At 52.4% G+C, this 25,952-nt stretch overlaps 1 protein-coding gene across 1 annotated transcript; it reads left to right on the top strand.

Moving 5' to 3' along the window:
• Positions 1-5,920: 5,920 nt before the first annotated feature.
• On the top strand, positions 5,921-25,862 carry TMEM151B (transmembrane protein 151B). Its single transcript, XM_032681985.1, is given in 5 exon segments — positions 5,921-6,213; positions 13,175-14,285; positions 14,288-14,477; positions 14,479-15,616; positions 20,510-25,862. Coding segments are annotated over 4 exon segments (1,572 nt in total). The 5' UTR covers positions 5,921-6,072; the 3' UTR covers positions 14,609-15,616; positions 20,510-25,862.
• Positions 25,863-25,952: the final 90 nt, after the last annotated feature.

Below are 25,952 nucleotides of genomic sequence, written 5' to 3'. Positions count from 1 at the left end.
ACTTATATAGATTAAATGCCCAGAAGCGAGACCAAGCTTTCCAACAGAGCAGTGCAAAGCAGGTCCTCCTCAGGTACTCATTTGCTGGGGTAGTCAGTCCAGAAAGAGCTGGCTGCCCCTCTTCTGGTAAGTCTGGCTGAAGTCACAGGGTCACTTTGAATCTCTCCAGGGATGTTGCTCCAGGCACCTGGTTGCTTCAGTAAGGGATTATTTTCTCCTTGCAGTCCACGTAGGATGCCTCTTGTCCTTCTGCTGTGCACTCCTGTAAGGTATTGAAGCCATTGTGTCAATATGGTGACACAACCCAGAGCAGATCAGGTTTGTCTGCATATGGTGGGTGGTTGGCAAGTTGCCCAGCTAATGCCCTTCCAGGAAGATTCCCACTGTTGCTCAGAGTCCCACAGCAGACAGGGTAGTTTCTACCTCCTTCTGTTTTGTGTATATGTGTGTATGATGTGTAGGACGTCAAGAGGATAGACAAGGAAGATTAATTAATTCTTTGAATGGAGATCACACTGAACTCACTCTGCTCTCAGTAACAGCATTCACTTCCACAAACAGAATGTGACTGATATAAAGATGCACTAAAAATCCTTGACCTTACAAAACCCCCAGATATTTAACAAAACTTCATTCTAAAATATATCCCTCTTGTGTAACTCCTATCAGCTCGGCGGCTGCAGCAGCAATGCTCTGTGCTTGCATCTGGGCAAATGCATGGCTGATAAGGCCTTGCTATGTATTTATGTGTGTGTTTGCGCTCAGAGCTCTCCCAAAGGACATGGCAGATGTAGTTGTGAATGGGAAGGGGATGGCAGATGGTCTTGGAGAACTGTTAATAAAACCACGCTTAAATAGATGGTGAAACTGTGCCCTAGGTGAGAAATCTTGTCACCTGGGGCTCTCTTTATAGCTAGCAAAGAGACAGACTCGCTTCCAGAAGCTCTGATAACCTCTGTCTGGCCACACCACTTTAACGAAGAATGCTCCTCCCTCCCCATGGAATAGCCATGGAAGGCAGTGCTCCATTGCTGGGCTATCATTTATTCATGACTCTCTAAGCACACTTCATCTGGCAGAGACTATCCAAGACAAAACACAAACCTCAACTCACTCAACCATCCCTCAGCTCACCTTGCCAGAGAGCATAGGACAGATGCTGCCAATGCTGCATCCTGGGCTTCAGCATCGACACACTGGACCTGATGGCCACGAGAAGGGAGGATAGGTTAACTTTCATTTTTGAACTGATTCTGCTCGAGTTGCTTCCTGCTTCACCTCAGCCCCTCATGACAGCCCTGCACCCCCACTAGCCTAGTCCTTGCTTCCTAACAGTGCTCCAACTCTGCTGGTCCCTAGCAAGCTGCACGATGCTGCCAGAGGTATTACTCATGCAAGCTTGGCTCTGCTCTCGGGAGAGTTAAACCTCCTGGCTGCCAGACTGAATTAGAGCTTGTGTCTCTCCACACTTGCATCAGAGTGATTGGGAACAGGCCTGGTGAAGCCACACTACTGAAAGCAAGTGAGGAGCCAGGCAGGAGCTAGGAGAGAGGAGTGAGCAGGGTGGCTGGCTCAGGTGGCAGAGAGGGGAGGGAGGGTGAGCAAGCTGTTTGAAATATTCAGGTGCTGAGCAGAGCAGGTGGCCGCCCCATGGACAGAGAAGCTCTGACATCATGAATAAGTGATGAACAAATCTGTGTTGCCAGGTGATGAGCACACAGAAAATGGGATTGCAGCCACTCCCCAGGACCTTGGCCTCACCAACAGACCCGGCCGAAGCAAGGGCCCTTAAGCAATGCAGACAGTCATGCATTGGGCTTTTAGCCCCTTCCCTAGGACAGCCTCATCTCCCCTGTCTGCCTAGGCCATGGGAGAGCTGGATGGAGAAGGAATGCTTCTCCAGATCAGGGTATGTCAACTCCAACTGCTCAGTGTGGAGAAGTGAATTGCAAGAGAAACCTGCTTTCTGCTTTTAGGTAGGTGACTCCCAGCCTGTAACTAGGGATAGACTAAATTCTCTGAGCCACTAGTTTCTGTGGTTCACTCCTTTCTGGGGGTAATGGACCAAAAATCTAAGAACAAAACATTTACCAGGAGAGGATTTGGTTCAGTTTCCAGGAACTTGGGCTGGTTACTGCTGCTCTGGAGTTATATTGGACAAAATGTCCTGAGGACTGTCAAATAGCATCTGGGCAGCATTGAATCTGCTTTTCATTTCTAGGGGGAATGTGAAGGAGGGCCCTGGGTATCCTGCTGGGCTACTGCAGAGAGGAAAGTGATTTAACCTGACCCAGAAACCTCTGCAGAGCCTCACAAATAATTGTGATGATGACAAAATAGACTCTCATGGGGCTGGATGGAAAATAAGGAAACTGCACACAGGCAGCCTGTTGGAACAGGAAGAATCAGAGCAGAGATCAAAGAGTTTTCAATGACAGCAATTGTATGCTGTGAAATGCACCTCAGAGCAGCAGCTATAAACCCACCTACTTCATGAGGCTTAAGACTTTGAGTGTTTGTGGACCACAGTCGTGATGTGTACCCCTGTTAGTGATGTAAACAGAAACTAGTTCCCCAGTCACAAATTAGTGACCCTTGCGGGTTTCCTTCCCACAACAAAAAAGACACACCTGGATCTCCTCCCAGCAGACATGAAGTCTGAGTGTAGCAGACGAAAACATAACTAATGGTACATATTTTCTTGAGGACAAAGATTGCAGAGGTGGATGGCACCCACACAGTCAACACCACTGACCAGAAGTGGCAAAGGGATGTTAACTGGAGCAAGAAGCATGTTCATTCATCAACACTCACCTTGTTGCATTAATAAGAAGCAATTTAACTGGAGTGACACATTCTGGAAGGCTCAGGCAGCCAGTGCAAAGTATCCATGAAATTTTTAAATCAAACAGGCATTAGAAAATCCTGCATCCTAACACAAGGGGATTCTCTGCAACATATCTTCCTAAGAGACAAAAAGCAGCATGCCACTAGGAATCATTGATTGCTTTGGAACAAAAGACTGAGTTTTTGATCACTCTTGGCCTATTGGACAAAATAAAGCTAAATACAATATATATGATGCTGCAAAATCCATTTTTATATTTCAGCTACAAATACCAGCATAAGATGGTCTTGGGCCATCTGGTTTAAAATGCAGCCTCTGTCAAAATTTTTCTAGAAATTAAATGCAAATTTGCTTCATGGGTACAAACTAATAACATATTTAAGCTGGAAAAGCTGGAACTAAAAGGATATTTTCTGTAGCTACCAGAGACGGAAGAGTGAGACCTTTTCTGGTTTGATGCATTATGGAAAGTGAACAAATACTGCTAATATGACGTCATGCTTATGTCTGCTTGGAACAGATATGAATGTCTCTGCAGGGTGGTAGTTACAGGGTATCTGGAGAACAAACCTATTGATATTGTGGTAAGGGCACCACCTCTACTTCAGTTGCTGTGTCTTCTTAAAAGGCTCCACGCTTCTTTCAAAACCATTTTGTTACATCAGAAATGCCTCCCTCTCAGAATGTCCCACTCTCCAACATGATTTTCCAGTAGAGCATCTTGAACCCTACAGGAATAACTGGAGAGAAATCTCCCTTATTTTCTCTCTTGCCCCAAGAGAAGGAGGGTTGAATGGATAGGGCAGTGTGTTGCAATTAGGACTGCTGGGTTCTCCCTGTGCTGGTAACACAGAACACAAATTTGGATGTTGGCCGTCTTGTTTCAGTTTCCCAAAGGCCTAAGCATCATGTAGCCTTATTTCTCCCATTCCTGGGGGGTTTTGTGCCCTTTGTAACACATTATCAGCCATACCTTTGGGTTCCTATATGAGGGTTGAAACCTGCCTGTTTCCCATAGAAAGTGGCTGAAGTGGCTTGTACAACTTCAGATAGAGCAGGGCACACGACCTCTTCGTGACACCTCAGCTCAAAAATAGCATAGCTGGTGATGTGCTTGACAGTGTTGTCTCCAAGACATGCTGCCCGGATCAGTATCAAAGATGCCTGATACAAAAAACTCTACCTCTGAATAACCGGTAGCCACTGACTCCACCAGTGGAGGACAAATTGCAGGGCTCTGTGTGTGTGGCTCCATAAGGGTGGCAGCAGCCCACTTCCCAACGGTTAATCCTAGTGGATAACAAGCACACCAAAGGAAGCTGCTCCTTGAGTCTGGGTGTGCTGTGATATTCCTTGCCACTGAATGCATGGAGCATCTACAAGCCTAAAATCAAACAGATTCAAAAGTGAATAGATGAATTCCCTGAAGAAAAAGACACCATGGACTATTAAAAGCAAAGACATAAACTCATATTACCTTTTCTCCCCCTCAACCTCCTGCTTTGCTCTTTTGTGCATATTCACATCTTTGAGAGAAAATCTGTGCTGTTCCTGGAGGGTGATCATCCCCCAGGCGCCTTTTAGTCTAGTTGAGGTCACATGCTACAGGAGTCCCTAGCACTATAAAAAGCAGAAATGCATATAGGAATGCATATTATTTACAACTGTCTATTAGTGTGCGTGGAATAGCATTCAGTGCTGCTACAGGAACCTTGACAGCTCTGGGCTTGTGCCTGTTTGCTTTGCACTGCCACAACACAAACGCACCGGTGAGCTCTCCTTGGAGGCATGGGATCCATCACGTGAGGATGGGTCTGAAAACCTCCAGAGCCAAAGTCTGCTGGGAAGGTTGGGCAGGGGGTGTCTGAGCGGTAGGCAGTGAAATTCCAAACAAGCTGCTCCTGCTTGCTGCTGTTCCCATGGAAACAGGGGAAAGGCGAGAGGAAATGCATCCCCAGCCTCTTTTGAAGATGAGCTCCTTCAGCAGCACCCCCGGCCATCACACCTATTCCATAAGAAGCAGGGTTTGGCAATTCCCCTCAGATGCATCTCCTTGAGTGAGACTATCAAGCCTATGGACTGTTCCTTCCTCACCCCAGACAACAGTGGGCAAGAGCATGCCAATCATCTCATTGCCAGAGCTCAGAAAAAGTGAAGCAGTTTCCAGCAAATTCTGCAGCTTATGCTTCTCCCCAGTTTGGAACTAGGGAAGCACTGGCAGAGACACCTATTTCCTGACTGTCAAGGAAGCTGGACTCTACTTGCGATATCTGGACTTGAACATGTCGGAACCCTTCCCGAGCTCTGCGTGTGTGTCCCCTGTGTGTTTAGACTGAAGGTCTAAAGGGACTTTTGCAGTCATCCCTGCAACCAAGCCAGTCAGCTCTGTGTGAGAAATGCACTGCAGTTGGCTCTGCAATAGCTAGCTGAGTATCCTTGGGCCCGATGGAGATCATAGCAGTGAAGATGTTGCCCAACCTGTTTTCCCTGAGTGCTAGCATTAGCACTGATGGTCACCCCTACCCCCCCTCCGCCGACTAGCTGGGATGCCCATATATTAGAAAAACAGACGGAGTTCACGCAAAGTGCTCTTGCTTCTCCTGCTTCGTCCCGAGGGGAGGAAAACCCACGGGACCCCTCACCTCCCCATCAGCAGCCCGGCTGGGACCGAAGCCCGCCTGGACCGCCTGACGCCCCCTCGGCAGGGGTGGGAGGGGGAGCCCTCCCCGGCCGCGCCGGGCGGCGGCTCCACTCTCGGTGACGCTCGGGAGGGGAGGCTGCGCTGGGCTCCCTCCCTACCTGCCTGCTCCTTGCCTGCCTCCCTGCCTGCCTCCCTCTCTGCTGCCGGCCGGCGCCTCAAGGTCATCCGCCGCCACGCTCGGGCGGGCGCGGGTCCCGCCGCGCCCCGATCCCATCCCATCCCATCCCATCCCATCCCATCCCATCCCATCCCATCCCATCCCATCCCATCCCATCCCATCCCATCCCATCCCATCCCATCCTCATCCGGCCCCCCCGCCTCCGCCGCGGCCCTCCCACCGCGGCTCTGCCCGCCCTCCGCCGCGTGTAGCGGCGCTGCGCTGCAGCGGGGCCGGGGCCGGCGGGCGGCCAGCGCTGCCGCCGAGCCGCGGCGGGGGGGCGATGCCGCCGCGCCGCCCGCCCGCCGCGCCGCCCCGCCGCCCGCCCGGCGACCGGCGAGGCAGCGCCCGGCGGCGGGCGGGATAATGCGGCTGCCCAGCCCGCAGGCACCGCCAGCGGGGCGCCCCCGCCGCCATGTCCCCCCCGGCCTCGGCGGCCGCCGCCAGCGAGGGAGGCAGCAGCACGCCGGTCCTCCGGAGGAGGAGGCGGAGGGGGCCCGAGAGGAGGTGAGGAGAGCGGCCGCCCCCCGCCGGGGCTGACCCCAACACCCTCTCTCCCCGCCCGCTTTGCATGGCGCGTTCATTGACCGCTCCGCCGCGGGCCGGGCCGGGCTTTGCCCGCACAGGTACGGACTCCCTCTCCGGGAGCCCTCGCCCCGCTCCGGCCCCGGGCTGCGGTGCGGGCCGGCGGGGGGGGCGGTGGGTAGGCCAGGAAACCCACCCGTCGGTCCCCGCCGCCCGTGGACTGCCCTGGCGCTTCGCTTCTCCATCGCTCGCCTGTCACCTGGGGATCGCCGCGGAGCCGCCGGGGCTGGAAGGGACGCAGCAGCCAACGCCGCCCGCAGCGGGGGCCGGAGCCGGAGTGGCCAGGGTGGAGGAGGAAGGGAGAAAGTCACAGAAGAGAGGCGCGGGGCGCCGCTTGGTCTTACTGCCACGGGCAGAGGTTGTTATGCCTGGGAGGAATGGAAGCGGAGACCCCCCACCTTGCTGCGCTCTGGCTTCTGGGGCATCCAGGAGATGGCACAGCTGCCTAGGTCACTGCGAGGGAAGACGCGGTGGATAGCACGGGAGAGGGCTTGGGGACCCAGCGCCAGGGACTGTTGCTGGTCGCTGCTCCCAGCTGGAGGTTGGCTGAGGAGAGTGGAAGGTGCAGACTGGGGCAGGCCAGGTACCACCACAGCTTTACCTCCACGTGTACTGCAGTCTTCCCTTTTTGGAGAGGCTTTTCTGGAGTCCAGGCAGCAGATGCCAGAAATACTGAAGAGCAGGTGCCCTATGCCTAGGGAGCAGTACCGTAGGCAGGTGTGCCAGCCCCTTTGTCTGCCTCCACAGATCCTGCTTGCAGCTTGGGATTCCCAAGAGGAGAGAAGGCAACTGCACCGATTAGTGAGAAGCACCTTATGCCATGGGACTGGTGACCCATGGAAGTCAACTGGGCAGTGTAGGAAGGACAGCGTTCTCTTTGTGTGGTGGGTTGTCCTCTCTGGTGAGACCACAGCTCAAAGGGCAGCTTGTGGGGTGCTCAGGAGCTGTGCATCACTTGTCCTCTGCTGCTGAGGAGCTGCAGTTAGTGAGTGCTGCATAATCCTGGTATTCTCTGTCTCCTTGGCTTAGGCAGAACATGCATGCTCATGCACTGTTATTCTATATATACAGCTTATATTTAGATATAAATAATTGCAGGAGAGGAATGCTGAGTTCAAGGACTGGGAAGCTGTACAAATACTGTGTACTCTGCTCTGTGTCTGTTCCTCTCTTCCTGCTTCCATTAAACAACTCCTGATGCCCTCAGCCCAGCTCTCCAAACAGATCCGACCAAGGTAGCTAAACTTTGAGGTCCCTTTTTAGCATGAGGACATGCTTGTGCCATGCTGTGACATGGTCTCTTACTGCCAGTGCTCTTCCAGTGCTGGTGCTACTTTCAAGACAGCACAGTGGCTTTTCAGAGGTGCCAGTTCAAGAGCCACTTTGAATGAAATAAGTGTTGCAGGGGCAGCATCCAGGTGAGTTTCCCTCACCTGTGGTGTCCTCTTGTTCGCAGGGATTACAAGAAGATTGTCTTGGCTTCGATTGCTCTACTGTGGCTACCAACTAGGGTGTCAGTGTAATCTTACACCATGAGAGTAGGCAGAAGGGGTACAGTCCGTGACCTGCACTTTTTAGGCTAAGGGCATCCTTCCTGTGGCCAGAAGCTGTCACAGACTTGCATGAAGCAGCTGGTGCAGGACAGGAAAGCTGCAGTCTCTCCTGATGGTGCCGTGCTTACTGGTGTCTTGTGATGCAATGAATCACTTTAGTGGGAAGGGGAGCCTGGATTCGTGGACTGACCTAGGGCAATCCTCTTGTCTTCAGAAATATTGGGGAGGGGAAGAAGGACAGGCTGTAGTGATGTCCTCATTTCCATCAGAACCAACTGTTGGTGCCAATATCGCTGAGCATCCAGCAATGTGGCTGAATCCCACATGTCAGGGTCTGTTGGCCAGGGCAGGTGGGGAGCCAGAGGAGATTGTCTGGGGATTGGAAAATGGGAATGTGCTCTGTCCTCTTGAAGGTACCTCGTGTTAACCTATCTCAGGTTGCTGTGTCTAGAAGCCAGGCAGGGCTTCAGGTGCTTCTCTGTCCCAGAAAGGCAAGTAGCAAGAACTACTGGCCAGAGCTGACTGAGCCCATGTTTCCCTCTTGGCATTACATGCCTACACATACACATAATGGTGGTTAGCTGAATTTCATCAGCAACGCATACTTGGAGGGTAGGGAATACCAAGGGAAAAGCTCTTCAGCCTGAGAACAAGCAAAAAAATGTCCTCATCCTGCTGCTCGGTGGGATCTGATGGAAGGGACCAGTCCTCCTCCAAGTTGCTGTGTAAAATGGAGAACTTGGTATCGCTGCAGGATCTGACTGCTGGCAGAGTTCACTGGCTCCTAGATGCTCAGCCGTCCTCTTTCCTCTGCAGCTGGCAATGCTGCCAGCCTCATCTTAAGCCACCTCAGGTAGCTCCTGAATCGGGCTGTAGGCCCCATCACACACAGGGTGTTGATGTGGGTGTTGCTTGGACCATCCTGGCCAGGAGTTGCCAATGTCTGTCCAGGCCTGGGAAGACAGTGGCAATTCCTAGAAATGACTGGCTTTTCCCTGCCTCCCTTATTCCTGGGGATTTGAAGTCAAGGGATCTTATTAATTTCTTGCATGACATAAGTGAATGGTAGGGAAGAGCCATGGAAACTGATGCTCAAGAGTCACACTGCAGTCACCTGCAAGCTGCTGCCACTGCCTGGCACTCAGGAGCTACCTGGCCTTCAGGCTGCTGCTCTGGGGCTTTTTTGATTGTTTTTTTTCAGTCCTGTAGAGGGCCGTCTCTAGAACGCCTAACCCTCTGAACCCCTGGGGTCTTGTAAAGTGACAGTTTAGCTCTGGAGGTGAATCAGAGATTTAAGGCAGGTCTTGCAGGGAGGAGACAGGTAAGAGGACGGGAAGGTGATGACATGAAAACACTGTTAAACAGGGGGACAGTGGATGGGGCCAGGGCTGAACTGTTACAGAGAGGAGCTTGAAGAACTTGAAGGATTATGAAGTGTGTTTAGTGTTCAAAGTTGCAGGGTCAAGGTTGCAGGTGATTAAGGTTTTTTGGCCCATGTGCTTAGCCCTGGGGTGCTGGGCATGTTTGTCTCCTCAAGGCTTTTTTTAGAAGAGGATCCCTCCCCCCCCACTTTCTATTGCCTCTGCCCTGTACATTGTGGGAATCCTCCTTTTGTTTCATCACGGCTGAGTTGTAAGTCATTCCCCTCCATCCCTCCCCATGCATCCCAGAGCAGCAACGCAGCTGTGGGACTCCATCTCTGTTCATCTCAGGGACAATGTCAGGGAGACATGCCACTCAGAGACAAATGCCATGTACGAGGCAGGGGAGGCTGTAGCAGGCAGCCCACTCTTGGCCTTTTCAGTGTTGTTACAGTCAGCACCCAGGTGCCTGGTAAGAGTTGCCTTGTCTGTTCTGTGTGGTGAACTGAGACACTGGGATCCATCCAGAGGGGTCAGCCAAGCCTTGGCCGGACCAGTTCTGCCCTATAGCACTGCAGAGATGTTTCTGTGCACCTGCAATAGCGGATTTGCTTATCGTTCTCCAGTGCTTGAGCCTGAGCCGTGAGGGAGGCTCCTGGTGATGGAGGGAAAACCCTGTTTGCCAGTGAAGTAGGGCAAGTATTTTGCCTCATTCCATCAGACTTGCGGCGGGCAGATGACGATGGCATTTAATCAGAGACTCCTCTCCTCCCAGTGACACTGTTCTGGGACAGATTTCCCTTTCCCCAGCTTTTCATCTGCTTGTTGCCTATGCTGGACTCATCCAAGGCTGGTTAATAGCTCAACGAGACAACCTTATTCAGCTACTTCTGCGGGGGGAAGCCGTGGAGCCGGTTGTTTGCTCCTGTGAGCCTTTTGCAGCCTGGGAGAGGAGCAGGGATGCTGCAGTTCCTACTGGGATTAGACTCTGCAGCTGGCTCCTCCTCCGTCTCTGCTGTGGTTGTATCCCGTCATAGGCATTTGATCAGCTTTCGGAAACCCCACCAGTGCTGCTGAGGTGTATGTGTTTTACCTCAAAAGCCTAAGACAAAACTGGGTTGTAAACAGTTACAGCAGGGGTTACTGTGACCCTGTAAAAGCGCTGCAGTATCTAAATGCTGCGTAGTCCTAGGAGGAGACTAATGCATGGACTAGAGCCCTGCTAACACAGTTCCTGGAACCAAGCCTGGGCTGCATCGTGCTCCCTGCCCTGGATAGGTAACCGCAGGGGGCTTGCCGGCATCTCCTCAGGGTGACAGCCAGCATCTCCCTTCTCCTGCGACACAGGCAGTGCAGAATATGAAGGTCTGGGGAGTGACTGGGAGGTGAAATTTGCTTTTCTGAGGCAGACATCTCCAAAGACTTTTTGTTTACGCCCATTCCCCAGCTTGGCAAATGAGTGAGCTGGATGCTTTGCTTTTTCCCTGTGCTCTGTTTGCAGATCGGCCTCCTGAACAAGGTGCTGTTTCTCAGCCTTCTTACCCCACAGACACCCTGGGTTTAGTATGTACCTTGCATCTCCCCAAGGCTCCTGTTCAGACCCTCACCATGCTCCTCCTTTGGCTGAGCAGCTCCCTTAGATCCTCACAATCATTGCTGCTGCTGCCAGGGAGATCTGCAACATGGAAGGCAGCAGTGAGAGAGGAAACCTTCATCTGCCTGGGTAGTGGTACAGCATTCCAGCATGGAGAGTCATACTGCAGCTGAGCAAAGACAGAGGGATCTGAGCAGGCTCTTATAACTGCAGTGTGGACCTCAGGAGGGAGGGCACAGCTCAGGAGGCAATGGCTCCCCCTTCTCTCCTCACTCCCTTTCTCTTACCTGGGTTCCCTTCTTGTCCCATGACCATGAGGCTGCTGCAATGTTGGGTTGCAATGTGAAGACTTGGCTGCACATGTGTCCGTGCTGGCGCTGCCGAGCAGAGCCACCTGCACCTTCCGTGTTGCCTGAAGGCTGCACTGCCCCACCTGCCCAGCCCTGGCTCGATGTCTGTCTCCAGCTCTTGCTGTCAGCCGGTGACTCCAGAGAGGGGAGCTCGTCCTGCTGATGCTTGGGAACTGCCAGTGGGATGTACCACCATTCCCCTTGCCACCAGTGGTCCCTCTGGATGTGCAGGGCTGGCTGCTGGGTGGGCAGGCAGGGAAGCTCCCTGCTTCTGGGGAGAGAACCTCTGTTGGAGATTTGGGCTGAGAATCCAGCCTGCTGAGTGCGGTGGCAGAAGACCCACTGGCAATGGGGTGGACCAGGGTTTGACAAGGTGTAGGGGAGGGAAAGATAAGCCTCTGGGACTCTAGGGGGCCGAGCCAGCACTGAAGGACTCTTTGGGAGAGCATGACACATTTCTTAAAGGAAAGAAGAGGTTGCAAATCTGTCCCTAGACCTGCCAGTGGTCTTGTGATCTCTGGGTTTTTGCTTTAATTTTCCTTTCATACCAGAGTGGAAGTGCCCCTCCTGCTTTCTAGCTCTTTGAGATCCCTGGGTGAGAAACCTGTCCAGCCCAGTGTGCTCAGAAATGGAGAAGAATGGAGCCAGGCTTGGACTTCAGTGCCATGAATGGTGTCATTACAGCTGGCATTAGCCTCTGCCATGGCAGAGGTGAGCTCAGAGCCATGCTCCGTGCGGGGGGAGGGAGAACAAAGCTGGAAGCCTCTTAGTGAGTTTCATGGCATCTGCACAGTGATAGGTTCTTGCCTCCCTCTCTCAGGTTGCACATTGAAGACTGCTGGATGAAGTGTAAGAAAGCAAATAATCTTTCTTTGGGTAGGATAATGTTAGGTCTCACAGACCAAGGTGGATCAATACTTGAGACTGCAGAGTGTTGCAGAGTGACAGAAGTTTCCTTAACCAGGGTTTTTTTCATGGATCTGTGTGAAACCCTGCACTGTTCCTCTGCTAAAAGCACCAATGCAGTCCCTTTAAAAAGTCCTTTTTCTGAAGTTCTGCCCTTCCTCACCATGAAAGACCTGAGAGCAGTTTTTTCTGGAAGTGTGGGCCGTCACAGCTGAATCCCAGTGCAAGCAGGGACATTTGCTAGCAGCCATGAGTGGCTCTTGCCCTCCCTGCTGCTGCAGATTGGTGGGATGCTCTTCCAGCCTGAACACTTTTTAGGATGTTATTCCATATTTTGCTTTCTCTCCTGCCAGAGGTGGCTGCATTTCAGTTGTGGAAAAGTACTTTCCCGTTTGTGATTATATCTTGAAAAGCACTTCAGAGCCCCTTAGGCTGCCAAGTGTTGTGATGGGAATTGCCATGCCATTACCAGAGACATTCCCAGCTGCAGAAGGTCTGTTTCTCCACCTTACAGGCATCCTAAGCAGCTTGTGCTGCCCTGGTGGGAGAAATTGGAATATTGCTGGTACTCGTTACTTGGAAGAGGGGAGCAACTGATGTGTGAGCAGTGAGAGGTGCACTGGGATGAGCTGTGGGGAGGGGTTTCAGGTGGGGCGACCCATCAGTTAGAGCTGCCTGCACTGGTGGGGTGGGTGCAGAAGCTGAGGTATGTGGGGGGAGCCACCAGTCTCTGTCTTATTCTGCTTCATTAGCCCTCCCCAAGATGTGGCAGTGGTAGGGATTACTCTCCCCTGAAGAAGGAGGAATGCTCAGGGTGCGGCTGGCAGAGTTGTCCTCTGCCACTCTTCTTCACATCCAGCTAGGAGTCTCCTAAGGAGGGGCAGGCACCGTGAAGAGAAGTGGGGTGACAGTTGCCCGCACTGTGTGATTGTCATCCTGGGAGAGATCCCGGCCTCTGGCCTGCCTGCTGAGGCTGGGAGCCTCAGGCATCTACTGTTTTGTCTCCACAGAGCTATAGGTGCTACCATAGCACCCTTCTGCCTTCTCCCTTCCCTCTACTCCTGCAGTCTACTGACTCCTCTCTTGTTTTCTCTCCCCTTCTTCCCGGTCGCCGAGCAGCAGCGGCCAGTGAAGCAGTCTCTCAGCAAGTCTCTGTGCCGAGAGTCCCACTGGAAATGCCTGCTGCTGTCCCTCCTCATGTACGGCTGCATGGGAGCCATGACATGGTGTCATGTCACCAAGGTGACCCGGCTGACCTTTGACAGCGCTTACAAAGGCAAGTCCATGATGTACCACGACAGCCCCTGTTCCAACGGCTACGTCTACATCCCGTTGGCTTTCCTGGTGATGCTCTACGTGGTGTACCTGGTGGAGTGCTGGCACTGCTACACCCGCAACGAGCTGCAATACAAAGTAGACGTGGAGAGTGTGCACGAGCGTGTGCAGCGGATGCAGCAGGCGACTCCCTGCATCTGGTGGAAGGCCATCAGCTACCACTATGTCCGCAGGACCCGGCAGGTTACCCGCTACCGCAACGGGGATGCCTACACCACCACCCAAGTGTATCATGAGCGGGTCAACACCCACGTGGCAGAGGCTGAATTTGATTATTCCAATTGTGGAGTTAAGGATATCTCCAAGGACCTCATTGACCTGGAGAGCTACCCCGCCACGCGGCTCCGCTTCACCAAGTGTTTCAGCTTTGCCAATGTGGAGTCAGAGAACTCCTATCTGACCCAGCGGGCCCGCTTCTTCACGGAGAATGAGGGCCTAGATGACTACATGGAGGCCAGGGAGGGGATGCACCTCAAAAATGTGGACTTCAAGGAATACATGGTGGCCTTTTCCGACCCAGACAACCTGCCTTGGTATGTATCTCACTATGTCTTCTGGGTGGCAGCTCTGCTGACCCTGTCCTGGCCCCTGAGGGTGCTAAATGAGTACCGCACCTCCTATGTCCATTACCACGTGGAGAAACTCTTTGGGTTCGACTACGTGGCAGTGACACCGGCCGAGGAGCGCACCTTCTGCCGGAGGATGCCCCGCGTCAACACGGTGGACAGCACTGAGCTGGAGTGGCACATACGATCCAACCAGCAGCTGGTGCCCAGCTATTCAGAAGCGGTCCTGATGGACTTGGTGGGGCTCTCCGGCTGCAACAGCTACTCTGCTTGCCGGTATGGGGGCTACCGGCAGAACTGCGAGCGATGCCACATGACTATAAGCAGCTCCTCATCTTCTCCCGCAGTGCTCTGAGCATCTGCAATGGCAGTCCCAGGATTCCCTTCAGCAGCAGCCGCTTTTCTCTGGGCCGCCTGTATGGCTCACGACGCAGCTGCCTCTGGCAGAGCCGGAGTGGGAGCCTGAACGAGCAGAGCTGCCCCACTGAGCAGACACGCCTCTCCAGCCAGGGTGACTGTGGAGGAGGAAGACCCCCCTCCTTACCAGGATGCCCTCTACTTCCCCTTCTTTGTACACCGCAATGAAGGCTGCCTGAACCACGACCACCGTCACCTCCATCGCAACGGGTCCTGTGTGGAGACCTCACTGTGAAAGCAGAGGGCGGTGAGATCTCATTGTCTGTTGCCTGGCCCAAGCCAGCACAGGATTTGGGGAGAGGAGCACAGGGAGGACAGCCTAAGAGGACATCAGGATGGAGTGGACATGGCATCTTGCTCCATCAGCCAGCGAAAGCTCCCCACAGTGTGTCTCTGACCTCCCAGAGGGGTGGGTGCTGATGCTCCCCTGACATGGCACAGAACTCTAGACCAACCACCACATGCAAAAAAAGAATAAATAATTCAACCAAACCAACCCCAAAACCGTAATTCATGGCATCAAGATCCAAAGGGGAAAAAAAATAGCCCTGATGCAGGGAGGGGTGGTTTTTGGCTCCCGGCCCTGGCTCCAGGCTGGCTCATGCTCCAAGGAACCAGCAGCCATCAGAAAGCACCTTGCTGCACCTCTGCCCACTCTGCTTCCCATGCTGGAGCAAGACCCCTTGCAGTGTGGAGGGGAATGGGCCCCTTGGGAGCAGGTGTAACTGCCTGTAACGGAAGGTCTGGGGCGTCCAGGCACGTGGATGGAGCGGCAGGTTAAAGCAAAGGCTGAAAGCCATGAATCCAGCTCTTCCCCTTCCCCCCAACTGTTCCCCACCCTCCCCATTTTTTTTTTTTAGACCACGCTCCGACTGTTACTCTGTTCTCACTGCTGGGAATGGCATCACCTCCAGAGGATCCCAGGCTCCTCAGGAAGGTTCGGCATATCAGCTCTGAGTCAGCATCCCTTAGGTAAAGGGTTTTCTGTTTGGGCACGCAGCACCGGGGGAGGGATGAATGTGCAAACCCAGATGGAGCAGAGATCTGCAGCGCTACTGATGTGTTTGCTTGAGGAGGGCTCAGCTGGAAAGAGAAAACGGTAGGCCCCTGGTGAGCTGAGGAAGGGGAAGAGTGGCACTGGGACAGGCATCATGGTATCAGGTGGCACGTCAAGTAGCTGGGGACCCTTCCTGGCTTTGAATTGAGTCCTAATTGGTTCAGACAAGCATCAAGGAAGGCTCTGGTAGGTTCAGCTGCAGTTTACCTATTGATAATGAGCAGCAGGTTGGTGCATCGCTGCATGAGTGAATTTTGCATGAGATCCAGCTGGGCTCTGCCTGTGGACTCTGAGCTGCAGGATCCTGACAGCCTGGTTTTGGGAGAGAGCTCTGAGGGGCTAGGAGAGAGAAATGCAAAAGCATGCAGGAGCATTGAGAACCTGGGCTGGGGAAATGAGGAGCAAAAGGATTCCCTTTCTGTGGGACCCCACTATGGGTGCAGGACCCATGCAGGAGGCATCTTCCATGAGAGATGCTTTCTGGAACAGAGGCAAGGGATGTGTTAGAGGGGAACCTGCTTAAAACTGAGCAGTATGGGTGCAGGACCCATGCAGGAGGCATCTTCCATGAGAGATGCTTTCTGGAACAGAGGCAAGGGATGTTTAGAGGGAACCTGCTTAAAACTGGCATTTGCACTACAGAGGTTTTGCAGGAGGTGTCAGGCTGTGAGAAGTGAGGTGACTTCTGTGTAGCCCATTAGCCCCTGGTTCTTCTGCCTTGCTCTTGTCAGCGCAGGTTGCTCTGAGCTTTGTGCTGCCCCTTCCATCCTGTCGGAAGGGATCTTGGTGACGTTGGGCAAGGAGCCTTCATGTTACTGAAGCTTCATCAGTGGCTGCAGCATGCAGACGCCCAGCTTTTCCTCAGAAAAGCTGTCTCCTTTTCAGTCAGTTCTTTGGGGGAAGGCATGCCAAATCAGCCAGCGATTTCTCCAAACAGCACTGCTTTTCAGCCTCACCACACTTCCTTCATCAGCTGGGCAAACAGCTAAAAGCAGCAGGTCTTGGGTGACAAAGGTAAGTCCTTTAGCACCTGGGCATGTGAGCTTGATGTCTGCCTCCACATCCATTGCAGAAAGGCGAGATGTAACAGCAAACAGTGAAGCATCATATTTAGTCCAGCCTATCTTCCTTCTGCCAGCTATTAATGAGGGCTCTGCTTCTCTCATCACGCTGCTGTATTACTTCGCCTCCCAGGTCTTGAGGAGGCTGCAAATGCACCCATGCATCACATCAGTCCTCTTGAAAATCATCTCTTGCTGGCAAGCCTGGAACAGTCAGCACTGCGGGTGTTGTAGGGCTCTGCTTGTCTTTTCCCCCAGAGCAGTCTGTTCTGCTCTTTGTGTGCCCTGTGTATCCTGGTCAGTGTCTCTTGCCCTTCAAGTCAGCTCATCCTCCTTGATCCCAAGTGCTAGACTCCAGACAGGAGTTTGGAGAACAGTGGTTTGAACAGAAAGTCCTATAAAATCTCACTCTGTTATGATTCTGTCTTGTCATCCGCCCTTTCTTGCCCTAGACTTAGATGTTGGCTAAAAGAGGGTCCCTGGGAGGCCAGAGAAGCATAAGATCTCTGTGTGGGCACATCCCTCTCTGCGTTTTGTTCTCATCATTTTTGGCACAGTTTCAGACCAGGTGAAAGCAACCCTGGGATTTCCTTGCTCAGTAATGACATTTGGCTTGCTGTGCATTTGTACTTCTCTCTCCAAGGGCTTAATGTAAGCCAAGGCCAGCGTTGAGTGTCCACGTGACTCTGGGGAGATAATTGTGTGTTCTTGTATGTCCCAGTGAATTGAGACAGTGGAGCTGCAATGGGTCATTAGTGAGGAATGTGGTCACCTTGTCCTTGCTGACATATTCTCTTTGAAATCTCCTACACATTGCTTTAATTAGGCTGTGATGGCTCCTCTTTCTATCTCCAGCATCCAAGGTGCCTTGGACAGATGGATTTATCTAAGATTTGGCAGGCCTTTTAGCTCCCTGGGGCAAAGACAGTCTTCAGAATAGGGACAGATTAGCAGGGTCTCTGGGCTCCCCTTCCTCTAGCACCTGCAGCAGAGTTGCAGGCACCGTATCCTTGGCTCTTTCTGGGGCTTTCCATGAGAATGCCTCATCTTGTTCTTCTGCCCCATTTTCTCCTGTGAAATCTTATTCTGGAGGTGATCTGTCCAGGTGAACATGGATCTTCGAGGCATGGCTGCTGCTCTGACCAGCAGGATCCATACAGTCTTCCTGTTGCTGAACACCTTCCCCATTGTACCTGGTGCCAGCTGCAGCCAGGTCCCAGGCATAGTCCCAGTGCCACTGTCTGTGGCTGTCCCAGACCCTCAGTACCCTGAGAAGTGGGACCTCTCTAGGTGGTGCTTCCTGCTGGACACCAGGATTTCTTGGAGATCCCCTTGCTCATATTCTTGGCCCTGCTACCCCACTACTCCTGGTGGAACTGCCCCTCTGGTCCAACTACTCCATTCTTGCAAGGGTAGAGATATTCGTGCCCTGCCTCAGGCTCAGGAAAGGGGGATGACACACATGGACATGGTAAGGGAGCAGGACTGGGCAGGAACAGGAGCCGCCTGCTGGCTTGGCAGAGAGGTGGTGGAGCTGAAGAGGACAGACTGAAACTGGGGTTCTTCCTGGCATGTCTAGCTAGGCAGGGAAGTTCAGAGCAGAAAACTGGGCTCTCCCTTCCCTCTCCTGGCATTGGGACACCACCAGCAAAGTTTGTGTGTAAGTTTCCTCCTGAGTGTTGGTGAGGAACTGTAGTGCCCTCGGCAAAAGCAATTCTTACAACACAGGTTACTAGCACAGATACCCAGAGATGGTCTGTCCCTGCTCTGGCAGCACACCCTCTCCATAGTGGAGTCGTCCTATCTCCCCGGCACACAGACACCCACCTACCACGGCTCCGGGCTGAGCAGCAGTCAGGCATCTGCTCCTCCTGCAGACTTGTGTCTGCTCTCTGCCGTGTCTCTGTTGGTGATGACGATTCCTTTGGCAGCTCATTCGATGGCCCAGTCTGCTCCTCTCGTGATAGCCTTCTCCCTTCTAACCTGAATTCTTCCTGCTGTATCTTAATCCCATTACTTCTCCTTCATTGACTGGTGAGTCTAATTGGCTCTGCTCCTTTTCCCCATGGCCCTCCCGACACAAGCAGGCGTTATCTAGTCTCTATAGCTTTCCCTTCACCAATCCTAGGGTCTTGATCTCACTTGCCAAACTCTGGTTTGAGTGGTGGTGCAGAAGTTTTCTCTGTGTAGTGAGTATGTCACTCCTGCTCTGAGCCCAGCCTGGGCAAGAGGAGAGGGCCAAAGGTGCAAGCAATGCCTTGGTCTGTCAGGGAGGCTTTGTCCTCACTTGCAGAGCAGATCTCTTCAAAGTGAGTGGAGTACACAGAGCTGCTGGCCCCTTACTCAAGGAAAGCCAGATAGTGCACATCACCCTCTGGGAAGGTGAAAGCTGTGTGCTTGTCAGTATGGTGAGGGCAATAACTAAAGGATCTCCACAGTCAGATGGCTTAGGTTTTCTCCATACATCGTTCACCCATTGCAGCTTTCCATGGGCTGAGAGTCAGGCTCAACATTGCACTTATCAGCAAGCTTTCCTCACATACTAGAAGGAGTGAGACAGGAATGCTACCAGCTCCTCTTCCTGGCCCTTCATGGTGCTAATGCATCCCAGAAGGGGGCTAGTCCTTACTGCTGCAAAGCTGGACAATAAGTTTGGGCTATTTGATGTTTGCTGTTGCTGTCAGTATACTTGTCAGATACTTAAGAAGCTCTGAATTAGCTGATCTTCCAGACACATGGCCACCCATTTATCTATCTTTCAGCACACTGGAAGCTTCCCAGATAGCACCTGGCACTTTGCTTGGGCAGAACTGGTTGGCAACACCAGCCAGCCTGGTAGTACTTCCTGAGCCCACTGCATGTTGTGTCTCACTCTACACCAAGGAAGGAGGTTTCAGAGAGGGCTGTCAGAGTGAGCAGCTGTAGGGGCATTTGTTAGGATGGGGAGAGGGAATATCAACTTATGGCGAAACCCAGGCCTTCCAGAATCACACACCAGGCAAATGTGCAGTATTAGGGCTGGGGAAGTTGCTATACATCCCCCTCCCTTTCTGCTCCCCATAAAATGCACCTTAGAGATCCAGCCAGTCCCTGCTCTCTTTGTTGTCTTTTCACTCAAAAGGCTGGAGAGATGTTTAATAACTGATGGATGCCCGTGGGGAGAGGACTGCAGGAAAAGGTTTATTTAGTGGAAGTTGGAGAGAGTTAGGTAGCATCCGATGTCAGTGGAACAGTGCCTGCTGATTAGCCAGTGGGACAAATAGCACCTTTTAAGCTCTTCTTCCAGCCTTTCCAACCACAGCTTAAGTACAGCTGTCTAATATCACCAGGATGCTGCCTTACATGAGCAGGGTACAACCTTGCTGCAATGTGCTCCTACTCTGCCACCGTAGCTCTAGGGTCTGAGTCTGAAATACTGTACCACCACCAAGATGTTGTGTTACCAAAGAGCTGTAAGTCTCAAGTTGGGATATGTGCTTCTGATCATGTTTCATTCATGTTCATATTAGAATAAGGTCTGTGTGAATATGATCTGTATCCAGGTGATCTCAGAAGTGAGACATGGTTTAAGTGTAGCTCTGTTTGGTGCTGCTGCCTCCAGTGATGCACTTGGGCCTAGAGTCTCCACCGAGCCAGGTATACGTGGGGGCCAAAGGCTGGTTCATAGGACCTGGGAGCCCAGTGAGGAATTGGGGCTGAGCCCACCTAGGGCTGTTTCCCCTGTGGGCATTCTGGAAAAAGTGGAAACGAGCATAGTCACTTTTCAGGTAGAAATTAATGGGCTATGCTCATTCCTAGTGTAATTTTATTGAAGCCAGTGGTACCGTACTAATGTGAGCTTGGCTTAGCAACTCCTCAGAGGGGGTCTGTCTTTGAGTCCAGACAAATTGATCTGTCACAGTGTTGCTTTGATGTATAGAATTTGTGTTGGGACTTGACCAACATAAATGAATGTTGAATATCTACTGTTTCTGCAAGCAGTGGGTTGAATTGTTTTGCTCTACTGCCTCCATCACAGCTGTTCCACCAAGGGGAACGTTATGCCCATGGATGTGATCTGTCAACTCTCTCAAAAGCAAGCTAACAAGCAAACTGACCTCCACAGCACTGGGAGAGGAGCCTTCTCCCACAGGACCATAGCCTTTCTGCACCTGAGGGAAAAGAGGTCCCAAGGACAGAAATGAACTGGCAAGACCCATGGCCTCGTGGCCTGCCCTCCCTCCTTCCCTCCTTACCTCATATATCTGTCTTGGGGGAGGGACAGTTTCCCTGTGGAGTTCAGCAAGCTCCTCTTCCTCATACACAGGCTCATACACAGGCTCTACCACAAGTATATCATCCACCTATGCAACTCTTCCAGAAGCTGCCAAGTTTTCAGGAGCTCATTACAATGTGCAGCATGGCCATCTGAGAATAAGCACAGAGGCTGCTGGAAAGCTAAGTGGGTTTTATTCCTCCCCCCATTCCCAAGGACGACTGTTTTTGTTGTGCCATTTTGTTCGTTCCGTTTTTGTAAACTTCATTTGGGGGAAATGAAGCTTGTGAGAAATTGGTGCCCATCCTGAACCCTCCCCAGTCTTTTGAACTTCGTGAATGGATGGATCACCTACTGTGATTATAATTTAACGGATTTTGTAGAACAAAATAACTTCACACACAGACACATGAGGTTCTTTCACTCTCCATCAGCACAAGCTGCTTCTGCGATCTTAGCTACTCACATTAGTGGAAGAAAAAGCCTAGCTAGAATGTGGTGAGATGACGTAGTACTTTGTATCAGTCCCATGGTCCCAATGTCCATTAGCAGCGCTGTCGGCTGCTGTGCCATGAATTCGGACTTTGGATGGCAGCCCATGAACCAGTCAGGGTAAAAGTTTGGAAAAACACAAGCCTGAGTCTAGTGCGTCTCCAGAAGCAGATGCAGTGGGAGGAGCAGCTGAAAGCAGGCATCACCTCCGTCGGCTGTGCCAGGAGCTGGTGGGCTCTGTGCTGCACCTGTCCCCCAGGAAGAGCCTGCCCCCAGGGGCCAAGCAGAGGAGAATGAAGTAGTGACATGTCTGATGGAGCAAAATGCACAGCACAGCTCAGCCAATGGGAAACAGCAGTGACAACTAGACCCCAAAATAACAGGATTTCGCTTTGGAAATGCCAACTTTTTTGAACTGAAATGAGACTAGGAGGCCTTAACAGTTGTGAGAAGTGTTTCATGTTGCTGTTCCTTGCTTAAAAAAAAATAATTTTTGGTGATGAAGTGTGTTTAAACTCTCCACTCGTTCCAGCCCTTGTTGTGGTGTGGAGAAGAAATGCAAGGCAGATTGGGATGGTGGTCCTGTGGCTTCGCAGTGGGGTAGGCTGGAACAGAGGCTGGAGTTTAAAGTCTTCCTTTGAGGTGTGACCTGGCCATCCACCTACACATGCACACATGGTAGGCTGGGCTTCTGCATGCTTGTGTGCACAGCTGGGACCCGTGGCCCTGCAGAGGGTTGGTGTGTTTGTGGCTCTGGGCTGGTGACATCCATCTACCTTTGCGGCAAGGGCTTTTCAGGGTGACAGCCTTGCTTGTTCCTTGTGAGAGGAAAATCCTGACCTGGTTTCTGTGAGAAGATGGTGTGAAGTGTCACATTTGCTGCAGTGAGTGCCAAGGAGGGATAAAAGCATGGAGCAAGCTGTGTTAAGAACAAGCTAATCCATTGCTGGCTGCCTGAAACAGGAGAGCTGCTGGATCTGCTCCTTGGACAATGTTTTCCGTCTCTTCCCACCCTCTCCAAACCTGATAGGAAAACTGTCATTCCTATGAGGTAGCCAAAGGACCCCTCTCCCCTGAACTCCTCTGAGGCTGTGTGTTCACATCATTTGGGTCCTGTCTCTGCTGGGTGTTGTGGGCCAGCCATGAAATGCCAGCAGACACATGATGACCGCAGGCGTGCTTGTGGGCAGAACTCACAATACCCTGCTGGTGCACAGTATTCCAGCAGTGCTCCCTGGCATGCCTCCTCCTTGCTTGGTGGAGAGAACCGCGCTCATCCTGGCATCACCTTGTGCTTTTCCAGAGAATTTCACAGCACTTGTCTGAGCCTCGTAATCAGGTAAGTTAAACGACCAAAGTTAGAAACAGAAGGCCTTGATATGTTTGTGTGGTCGGTCCCCAAATCTTGGTGCTGCGCTGGGGAGGAGGCAAGTCGGCTGTTGTGGCAGTGTGGGGGCAGGGAACAGCATCGTAGTGAAAGCAGCATGTCTGCTGGAGTCTCCAAACGTGTGCTCTGTGCTTCTCTTCTGGGGCTGAGCAGCTTTGCTGTGGGCTGCACAAAGTGCCTGATGGAGGGCAGAATAGCATGTGAATGCTCAGCAAGATGTGGAGAGGAAGGTTGGTAGGAGAACCTGTAAAAGGTTTGCAGGTGCGGTGGTTTTTATAGGAGACAGAAGACAGACGAGGCAGGAGCTGTGGTGCTGGAGCAGTGGTGCTGCAAGGCGAGGGGGGGAACAGAGGAAGCAGGGCGTTTGATGGAGAAGCTTGGGAACAGAGTGGGCTTTCAAAGCAGTCCGTGCATGCTCCGCTGAGAAACAGGCAGGAGGTATTCCCAAGCTGAAGTGCCCAGGCCATGTCTCGCTGCACTTGTGGAACAGTGGTGTTGCCTCTAAGCCCAGCGCTGACAGCTTGAGCACGTGTCACCAACCGTGATGGCTAATGCAGCCACAAGGTGTAAGTGTCACTAATGAATAAATTGCCCTGTGCCTTGGAGGGCTAATCTATCATGGCCAGAGACAGGGATCTGACAGGCTTGGCTATTTCAGGCATACCCTGTGGGGAGGAGGAATGCTTCTTTTCTGAGCCATCCCCTCCACCTAGGGAAACCAGTGCAGGGTTTGGCTCTGTGCCACCCCTCAGCTTCCCAGTCGCATAAGCTCAGGCTTCATCCCTTTTCACTGCAACTGAAGGAAGAAGCAGTAAGGGATCTAGGTTAGCCAAAAGTTCCCTGTCAGCAGGGTGGTGCATAGGGGCTAGCTGGTAAAGGAGTTTGGAGGGAGACTGCTGCACAGAGGACAGGGTGATGTAGGGGCTGGTGGCATAAATTGGTGGGCCCCCAGCAATCAGAAGAGCTTCTGTGAGTTGTCTGGGTTGTAGAGTTGCATGGGCTGGACTGTGCATTTCAAGCCAGTAGTGCTTGGTGCCATGTTTTATAAGCATGCTGTTTCCTCCCCAGTTCAGTTTCATAGTTTGCCTCTGTAAGAGGCAACCTGGAAATTCTCTGAGCCTGCCCCAGCCCAAGTTCTCCCCCCATCCAGAGATGGCTTCACTGTGCTGTCCCAGAGGCAATGCACAGGACACCCATTTTCCTCCCTGCTGCTGAACCTCAGCCACCAGCACTTCGTCTTAACTGTGCAGAGGGCCGGCAGGTACCCAAGCAGGCAGGGACAGAAGCTCAGTGTGGACAAATCCAGCTCCATGGGAGCAAAGGGAGGCTGAACAGCAACCATTTCAATGCACAGCCTCTGCCCATCGCCCTGGCAGTCTGCTTCTCCTCCCCCAGTCGGTGCTCAAAATCAGCCTGCCATCCTGTTGCGACATATGCCAGTGTGACACCTTGCAAATCAACGCCTGGGTCGCTGTGAGCAAAAGCCGCCAGGCTTGGGAAGCTGGCCACCGTCTCCTGCTGCCACGTGCACTCTGCTCAGAGCAGTGGAAGCCGGGCTCACCATCTGCTCCATGAGGGAGTGAGCTGGGCACCCCTGCTCCGCCCTGATGGGGCACCCGCTAGCATAGCCCAAGTGTAAGCCCTTGTGTCATTCCCCCTCTTTTACTTTCCGGCCACCCTCATCTCTCCCCATCTCCTGGCACAGATCCATGGGCGGGGGGATGTTCCCAGCTTGGCTGGGGTTCCTCTGCTGCTGAGTGCCACTCATGCAGCATTGGTGGGTGGTGGTGGTGCTGGAGGTCATTCCCTCCTTCAGACAGAGGCCCACAGATGACCCTCCTCCTCAAAGCCTGACAGTACTCCTTGGGGACAGATCTCAAAGGAGAGCTAAGGGTCTGTCCTGGCCCTGTGCTGGCACATTCCTTTCCCAGCACAGAGTGATCAGCTAGTTACCACTCTGGAAGGCAGTCCCACCGTATTGTAAGTGGACCTGGAGCTGACAAGTGGAAATGTTTACATTCATACAATCTGCTGTTGCTGGCAGACCTTTAATTTTTAGCCAACATACGTGGTGTTTGACATGGTTACAGCCCTTGCAGACTGGCAGATAGTTGATTGTTAGTCTTGCATGTGGGCAAGTGGTGCAGGCAGCTTGGTGGACTTTGCTCTTTGGCCAAGATTGATGGGAGGGTGGGCAAAGGGTTCTCCAGGCAACACCTAACTGTCTAGGCATTCCTGCCTGTGGTAGCCCAGGAGTGGGTTTGAGGGGTACTTAGGTGGTGTTAACAGTCTCAGGACTGTTTGCAGGAAAAGGAGCAGTGAATATCCTGGAAACCAAGTCAACAGTTTTTCTGGTGATGACATGTTTTCCCAAGCTTTTTCTTTCCTTCCTTCGTCCTCACTGGCTCTGGCAGTCAATTCCTCCTCGTGTGTCTGCTAGCATGTCTGCAGGATCTCATCGCTGCCCTCCCAGCATGAGCTTTCATTGCACAACTGGCTGACCAGCTGCAGCCCTGTCCTTGGAGCTAGAGGCAAGCTTGCCCAGGACCAGGCCACTCCCATTAAGCCAACCCCTCGCTGCTGGAGCTGTTGCTTCATCCCTGATGCTGATCTGGGTCTTTTCTGCTGTTTCTGAACATGAGTTCTCATCTCATTGAGGTTTGGTCATCCAGTGGAATATTTTGTAAATGCAAATAATAAATAAGTATATTCAATACCTCGGTCTCGAGGATGGGAAACAAGTAGTGGGAGATGCCCAGATAGGGAGGTTTCACAGCTGCTGGTTCTGGTTAGGAATTCTTGTAGATGTAGCCCCTGAAGCTTCCATCAATAGTTGGGAAGGGAGCTACGCAAATTTGTGAGGGTTTGGGGCTGAGCCTTGTCAGCGCCCCTTGTGTGTCCAGCACCACCGGGGACAACCTCACACTCCATCCTTCTGATCTGTACGGGTGTGACACGGTGCAGGTAAAGGTCCCGTCGGCCGGGGGCTGGCGGCACCACAGCTGTCTGTATCCATCAGGCAGGGCAAGGCAGAAGCGGGTACGTGGTGGATTAATTCTTTTGTGAACACTGGGAAACAGTTTTTACTTTTCAACTCTGTCAATATGATCTAGCTCTGTCTGTCTCTCTATATATGTACAAACAGTATATCACAATGTTGCCTTTTTTGTTGGAAATATCAAAGTACAAAGATTGTAAACCAAATCGGTGTAATAAAAGTTTCAGATGATTCACTGAGGTGGTTGCCAGCGGTGGGTCTGTGAGTACTGGTGCTGGGCAGGTTTAGAGGAATGTGAAGCCCCCTCACCATTGCTCAGAGGGCAAGAG

Source organism: Chiroxiphia lanceolata, chromosome 3 (genome assembly GCF_009829145.1).
Source record: "Chiroxiphia lanceolata isolate bChiLan1 chromosome 3, bChiLan1.pri, whole genome shotgun sequence".
Taxonomy (NCBI): Eukaryota; Metazoa; Chordata; class Aves; order Passeriformes; family Pipridae; genus Chiroxiphia; species Chiroxiphia lanceolata.
Note: the sequence above shows the minus strand (reverse complement) of the source record. Positions and strands in the feature narration are given on the sequence as shown.